The sequence below is a fragment of the Sceloporus undulatus genome, chromosome 3, assembly GCF_019175285.1.
Source record: "Sceloporus undulatus isolate JIND9_A2432 ecotype Alabama chromosome 3, SceUnd_v1.1, whole genome shotgun sequence".
Classification (NCBI taxonomy): Eukaryota; Metazoa; Chordata; class Lepidosauria; order Squamata; family Phrynosomatidae; genus Sceloporus; species Sceloporus undulatus.
Window position 1 is genome coordinate 3,939,403 of NC_056524.1, and position 8,013 is coordinate 3,947,415.

The following is an 8,013-nucleotide window of genomic DNA, read 5'->3' on the forward strand; positions in this document are numbered from 1 at the left end:
AACTCACGGCAAAAGCAAACTGCTGTGGCCTTTCCTAACTTGTCTGTCTCTCCTTATTCCTGGCTTTAGCCATCTTGACCACCACTCTGATGTTGCTTGGCCACCCATGTGTCCTTATGTCCTCCATGAAATGTTGGGATTGCACGGCGTACCAACCAGTCCTTCTTCTGTTCTTGTTATTAGTTCCCACGTTCTGGCCATATCATTTTTTTACCTTCACGAAGAAGGCAATGTTGTTGGCTTGAGCTTCTCGCTCCCTTGGTGGACACGTGAACAGCCAGTCCAGGATCCTCATGGTCTAGGGCACGCAAAGTGACGCATGGCTCTGGAAGTCAGAAGGCAGCCGCCTTGTTAGGAAGGAGTGCAAGGAGGCCGCAAGTTTTGCAACTTTTAGGGGGAAAAGCAGCAACCCTAGACTGTTAATCCCTCTTTTAGTCTTCTCCTCTCCATTTTTTGGAATGCTTTAACTCATCTAGATTCGTTCCTGCAATAAAGGGATGGGCACACCCTGAGGTCTGGAAGACCACTTTGACCAAACCACTGCCATTTTTCCCAGAATGGAAGCAATTTTCCAGGAAAAGGAAGTAGGGACATCACTAAAGGGGTGCAGGAGTTTGGACTGCAATGGGTGACAACTCAGAGAGGGGTGAATAACTAAAATGCTTGGATCTAACTTTAAAAAGAGCCCCAAACTCTACCTCCTGGGTATAACCGATGAAAAAACTGGGGGGGGAGATACAGTAAAATATTTTTATATGTAATCGCACGCCCTCAAAGACATGGATGTGCCCACACATCTGATAGTCCTGATGAGAAATCTGTATTTAGGACAAGAAGAGAGTAAGGGGAAGCAGAATGGTTCCCCTAGTTTCTGTGGGTTGTCAGGCTCTGGTTCCCAATTGGCAAAGGGGTCAGGCAAGTCGACCCCTTCATCTTATCTGTTCAACTTGTATGCGAAAAATATTCTAAGAATATCAGGTTTAGATTCAAAAGAGGCTGAGTGAAGATAGGAGGAAGGAATATCAACAATCTAAGATACCGAGACGGCACCCTATTTTAGCAGAAAGCATCACAGACTTTGAACAACTACTGAGAAAGATCAGGAAGAAAGTGCAAAGGCAGGTCTATTGTGAACAGAAAGAAAACAAAATAATGACCACGGAGAACCTACACAAATTCAAACTAGACAATAAGGAAAACGAAAACTGTAAAGAGTTCCTGTACCTAGGATCCAAACATTGATCCAGATGAATACTGCAGTCAAGAATCATAGAATCAGGTTGGACGAGACCAACAAACGCCATCCAGTCCAACCCCATTCTGCCACGCAGGAACTCTCAATCAAAAACCCCACCGACACATGGCCATCAACAGAGGGCTAGACTCCATCATCCTCCAAGGGACTGTGTTTCCACTATCAAAGAGCCCTTACTATCAGGACACTCCTCCTAATTGAGCTGGATCTCTTTCTTCTGTAGTTTGCCTCCATTGCTTTGGGTCCTAGTCTCTGGAGCAGCAAAAAACAGTTTGTCCCTCCTCAATATGACATCAATTCAAGTATTTAACAGGGCTATCCTATCACCTCTTAACCTTCTCTTCTCCGGGCTAAACATAGGGCATGATTTACAGACTCTTGCCATTTTGTCACCCTCCTTTGGACACGCTCCAGTTTCTCAATGTCCTCTTTGATTGTGGGGCCAGAACTGGACACAGTATTCCAGGTGGGGCCTGACCAAAGCAGAATAGAGTGGCACTATGACGTCCCTTGATATAGCACACTATTCTTCTATTGATGCAACCTAGAATCGTATTGGCGTTTTTAGCTGCAGCATTGCACTGTTGACTCATGTTCAACTTGTGTCTACTAGGACCCCTAGATCCCTTCACATGTACTGAGATCAGAAGAAGCTTGGGTAGTGGGCGGCTATTCTTCCCAGGGTCCTGCTGTTCTGGGAGGGGAAGCCTGCCTGGAGAGTGGTGTTCTTCACCTGGCCCGTAGAGTGGCGCCCTGGAGTACCTCCTTGGTGCTCTGGAGCATTGCCCAGCCTCGCATCCTCTCCATGAAGGTGCTTCGTAGCGGCAGCCGATGCGGATCAGAGCAGCTTAATAGCATCCACTGCAAAGCTGAATGATTTAAAATAGCCTGGTTATTTCCTAATTGCTAATCGTCTGTGTGGTTTAAGGATGGTGTCTGTTGCAGCATAAAAGGTGTAGCAGGAACCTAGCAAACACTGTCCAGCTTGCCAAAGCTTGGAGAGGTTGTTTGGGGATACTGAGAGTTGCGTCCAAACAACCCACAAACTAGGCTGGCCGTATTTCCCTGAGACAAAAAAACAGGATGGTATTGGGATGGCAAAAAACAAGGTTATATATAATTTCCCTATTCATGAAAAACTAAACAAAACAGGTTTTTACTACATGAACCTATTGAGTTGACAATTATTCTTCAATGACCGAACTTATACCAAAATTTAAAGAGACGTAGAGCGGAGACTGGATTTCATTACCATCGCGCCATGAATATTTCTCCAAGGAAGTAACCTTATGAAGCAATTTTCGTCTTTCAACACCTTACATCAAATTTCTGACAATTCATGACACAATTTTGTTTTGTAGTGACAAAACACTTCACTTTTACTAGACTTTACCTTGTGTACATGGTTTTCAAATGTGGATGGCTCCTTCAGTAGCTGAAATCTCTATATTTTTCAATGAAACTAATGTACAGTTTTTTGTGGGTTTTTCAGGCTCTGTGGGCCATGTTCCTAGAAGAGGTTATTCCTGACGTTTTGCCAGAATCTGTGGCTGGCATCTTCAAGAATGCTTGCCTGGAAAGGAGTTGGTATACACACACACACCACACATACACACACACAAACTCCTTTCAGCAAAGCATTCTCTGAAGATGCCCATAGCCCACAGATTCTGGCGAAATGTCAGGAATATACCTCTTCTAGAACATGGCACAGAGCCGAAAAAACCCACAAAAAACTATGGATGCCGGCCATGAAAGCTTTGATTCACAAACTAATGTATGTTTGCAATGTAGACACTTGATCTCTTGCATGTGACCACCACAATTTACAAACAGGGATCTTCAAACCTTTTTTTTTTGCAACCGAACAGGCATTTCCCTTGAAAATGGGATAAAATGGACATTATATTAAAACAACGAGACGGTCTGGAAATATGAAAAAAATGGCACTGTCCCTTTTAAAGCGGTAGGCATGGTCAGCCACACCAAAACCCTTTCCCACGTTTTGATACTGAATGAGGCCATGGCTCCATTACAGACTGGTAATTTCTCATTAATACATTTTCTAGATCTCAAGGGTTGGTCCCTCTTTTTCTCGTCCTCCACGCAAAAAGAAGAAATCTCAGCAGGGTGCATATCATGTCTCTTCATTGTTAGACTTGGTGTTTTTAATCTGAATGGCCTACACAACAGAACTGTGACCAATTCTTCCTATATTCTACTTAATGACATTAACAAAGACTGCCCCTTGTAACATCAAGTTTGTAACATCGCTAGACCCTTTCCTTGTGATATCACAAGGGATTGCTTCTTGAGTTTTAGATTTTGGTCAGAAAATATAAGCACCTGGGATTATAGAGTAATACTATCACTTATCTTATATTGCACTTCTCTTGATGCAGCCAAAATTGCATTGGGGATTTTGGTGCTGCATTACGCTGGTGACTCTAACTGCAGAATACACAGATCTTGCAGCACTTTTTGAGACTAACTGAAAGAAAGAAATTGGCAGCATGAGCTTTCATAGATTCTCTACTTCCTGAGATGCATTTGGTGGAGTATATGTTTGTACCTGGCTTCCAGTCACCAAATGCATTGAGGAAGTAGACTGAAGGCCCTCTTCGACCAGTCATTAAGGCTGGCCTGGGTGGAGTTGTCGCATCAGATGACAACAACCCCAACTCTGTCCCAGGGCGCCAGATGCCACGTGCCACTCCACATGGCGCACGCATCATGGCACTCCTTTGATGCTGCATCCATATGATGCAGCACCAAGGAGTGCTGCCAAGCTGTGGCAATGCAGAACCAAACTCCAGCGAATACCAGTGCCTATGATAGTAATAATAATAATATAATAATAATAATATAATAATAATAATAATAAATTAATTGTATGTAATGGGACATGAGCTTCAATGGATTTTGGTATTCACCAGAGTCCTGAACCAAACCCCAGTGTATACCAAGCAATTATGGACAGTAGTAGTAGTAGTAGTAGTAGTATAATAACACATAATCCCCCATTGTATATAATGGGAACTGAGCTTCCATGGATTTTTGAATCCACACGTGGTCCTGGAAACAAACCCAGCAGATACCAGGGCCCACTGTAGCTGTGAATTAACCCAATGAAATGAATGTATATTTCTAGAGTGTTTGTAGCTTTCATTTGGGAACTTATCCACATTTTTCTTGGGTGCCCTGAACTTTGCGGTGCCTTGACCTCCTTTGAGATGAATGCATCTGGCCGCCCTGGGACATGTTTACCTTGCCAACCTTCCTCCCGTCCACTTTGCCTCCGGAGGGTGTTCAAGTCCGGCAAAAACCTGGGCTTGTTGCTGAAATAGAGTTCAGTGAGGAAAGCGGCCAGCAGCTCCGGGAAAGCCTTGGATGACCTCTGGGACTCTGGGACGGAGATGACCTCGGAGAGGCCTGCGTGATCTGGGAGGAGAAGCAGAGAGGAAGCTGGATCTATTTGCTATCATGGACCTGGTTGCTTTTTCAGTGGGATCTTATGGATTAACCCAATTCTCCTTGCCTACCTAAAGATGGGAGAGAGTCAGCATGGCATAGTGGTTTGAGCATTGGACAACAAATCTCGAGACCAGGGTTGCTTCCCTGCATGAGCATAGAAAAACCCCTGGGTGACCTTAGGCAAGTCACACTCTCTCAGCCTCAGGGGAAGCAATGGACTGCTACTGTGACCATGTATCTATTAGTTCCAATATTTATTGCATCTGTCTTCTGTAATACTGATGTCATGTTCAGCAGAAGAGCTCTGTCTCATAGGAATACATTTCCCTATCCTTTGAGACATTGCTGATGTATTCCTTTCCAGTGTTTCTTTATTTGGGGCAAGTCACCATAAATGGAAAAAGCCCCTTGCGTCTTGTTGCCTTTCCAACATCTGGCATCAACAGTCTCATACATTTAGTTTAATTTACTGGCGCAAAGTACACATTATGAAACAATTTAGATAATTTCCTTTCACATCTTGTGATTTTGTAAAATGCTGTGTCTTGTTCCATGCGTTCTCCCTGGTCTAATGTTAATGTGCTCCTGATGTTTTGAGCCATTTAACCATATGGTCGTCACCGGTTCTTTTTCTAGCTGCAATCTTATATTATGACATAATTTAGCAGTTAAATTTTTGTTATGTGACATTAGTATTTCATTATCTGATCTATATATCATATATGATATAGTATATCATATTATTAGTATATTAGTATATCTCCCAAATGTTGCTCATCAAATCAAAATCTTACTTACGATCCATCAAAAATCTCTCTTGTAGCTTTTTATTTCCATCATTATTCTTTCTTTATCTTCTTTTTTCATTCCTTCATTCTCCCCCATACACACTTCCTCCTTGCCCCATTATTCCTTACTTCCTTTTTTATCTCTTGCCTTCTTTTCCTTCCTTCTCTTTCCTTCCATCCATATAATATTTTCCAAATCACAACCAAAGTTTTTCTTTTCTTCTTTCTTTCCTTCCCCTCTCTTCAATCAATATTTTTCTTTCTTTTCCTATACTCTTCTTTTTCCCTTTCATTCCTTCCTCCTTTCCTTTCCGCCTACATTTTGCTACTTCATTTTCTCTCTTTCATCCTTCCTCCTTTCCTTTCCCTTAATCATCTTTCCTTCCTCCTTCATTTTTTTAAATTTTAATTTTAATTGTATGCTATATCATTTTACTCTTATAATCCGCTTTGATTCCTTGAGAAAAAGCAGAATATAAATAAATTATTGTTATTGTTTCTTTTCTTTTCTTTCTAGCCCATTCATTTCTCTCTTTCTGTCCATTTCTTTTTCTTTCTCTCCTTCCATTCTTTATCTTCTTTCTATCCCCTTCCTTTCTTTCTCTTTCTCTTCTTCATTTCTTTCTATGCCCTTCATTTATTTTTCATTCTAGCCCACTCATTTTTCGCTTTTTTCTTACTCTCTCCTTCCTTTCTTCCTCCCTCCATCTTGTTCTTCTTTCTTTCTTTTTATCCCCATCATTCCTTTCTCTCTTCCTTTCCATCTCCTCATTTTTCTCTCTTTACTTCTATTTCCTGCATTTCTTTTTCTTTCTAACCCATTCATTTCTCACTTTCCCTTTCTCTCCATTTCTTTTTCTCTCTCTCCTTCCTTCCTCTTTCCACTTCATTTCTTTTTCTTTCTCTCCATTATTTCTTTCTTTCTATTTCCTTCCTGTTTCCTTCATTTCTTTTTTTCTAGCCCATTGATTTCTCTCATTCTCTTTTTTCTCTCCTTCATTTTTTTATCTCCCCTTCCTTCCTTATTTCCTCTCTCTTTCTTTCTGTCTCCTTCATTTCCTTGTTTCTCTCTCCTTCCTTCTTTCCTTTTCTCTTATGCCTTTCATTTTTTTCTCTCCCCTTCATTCCTTTCTTTCCCTTTCCCCTTCCTTTCTTTTTTCTCCTTCCTTCCTTTCTCTTTCCCCTTCATTCTTCTCTCTCTTTCCCCTTCATTTCTTTCTTTCTTTCTTTCTTTCTTTCTCCTTCCTTTCTTTCTCTCCCTTTCATTCCCCTTCATTGCTTTTTCTCTCTCCTTTCTCTTCCTCTCTTTAATTTCTCTCCCCTTCATCCCTTTCTCTCCTAATCATTTCTTTTTCTTTCTCTCCCCTTCATTTCTTTCTCTTTCTCCCTCCTTCATCCCTCTCTCTCCCTCCATTCATTTCTTTTCCTCTCCTTCCTTCCTTCCTTCCTTCCTTCCAACCCACCGAGGGCGGCCACCTTCCTCTCCCCGAGCCAGACGCCGGTGTAGGGCGGGGGCCTGGCGGAGGCGAGGCCGAGGCCGAGGCGGCGGCAGAGGCCTACTCCCAGGGCCTCCAGGGCGCCCACGTAGCCCCGCAGCGGGAGCCCGAAGCGCCTCAGGTCCAGCACCGGATAGGCCACCAGCTGCCCGGGGCCGTGGAAAGTCAGCAGGCCGCCGCGGGGGACGCGCTCGAAGCCGGCGCCCAGAGCCCTCAGTCGGGCCTCCTCCTCCGCCGAGGCCCAGGAGGACGAGGAGGCCAGGCCCCGGAGCCCCGCCGTGTAGACCGGGCCCTCGGGCTCCCACAGCAGCAGCCTCCCCGCCGCGGGCTCCCTTCCCTCCCTCTGCCGCCTGACGCAGCGCTCCTGGGCCGCCAGCGAAGCCGAGTAGGCCGCGCGGCCTAGTCGTAGGAGGCGCACCGCCTGAGGAGAAGGAGGAAGGGCAGCTGCAGGAGGCCTAGTCATCGCCTCAGACGCCGACGCCGCCACTCGGCCGCGCTTCGGCCTGGCCCTGGCCTCCTCCTCCTCCTCCGGCGGCGCCCGCGCTAAAGCCCTCGAGGGCGGCCTGAGCAGGGGAATTATGAGGGGGAAACGGCATCTTTGTTCATGCCTTGCCTCACAGTCATCCCAAACTGGGCCCTTGAAGCCTGGACTCCAGCTCCCAGAATCCCACACTATTGGCCAACATGGCGGAGGCTTCTGGGAGTTGAAGTCCAACATCTCTCTTGGGATTAGAGAGGAAGAGAGGGACAAGAGGAGAAGGACTCAGTCGTCCCCAAACTGTGCCCTTTAAGAGAGATTTTGGACTTCAGCTCCCAGAATCCCCTCAGCCATGTTGGCCGATAGTCTGGGATTCTGGGAGCTATAGTCCAAAGTCCCTTAAAGAGCGCACTTTGGAATTAGGGAGGAAGAGAGTGACAAGAGGAGAAGGACTCAGTGGCCTCCAAACTGTGATTTTGAACTAGCTCTATTAATATCAATACATAATGAACATAACGCAGC

At 44.6% G+C, this 8,013-nt stretch overlaps 1 protein-coding gene across 1 annotated transcript in view; it reads right to left on the reverse strand.

Moving 5' to 3' along the window:
• The window catches only part of LIPT2 (lipoyl(octanoyl) transferase 2), a 350,867-nt gene extending 343,121 nt beyond the window's left edge, over positions 1 to 7,746 (reverse strand). The window contains exon 1 of the mRNA XM_042458851.1: positions 6,981 to 7,746. Within this exon, the coding sequence (XP_042314785.1) occupies positions 6,981 to 7,731 (751 nt within the window). The 5' untranslated portion in view covers positions 7,732 to 7,746. The remainder of the gene's footprint in view (positions 1 to 6,980) is intronic.
• Positions 7,747 to 8,013: the final 267 nt, after the last annotated feature.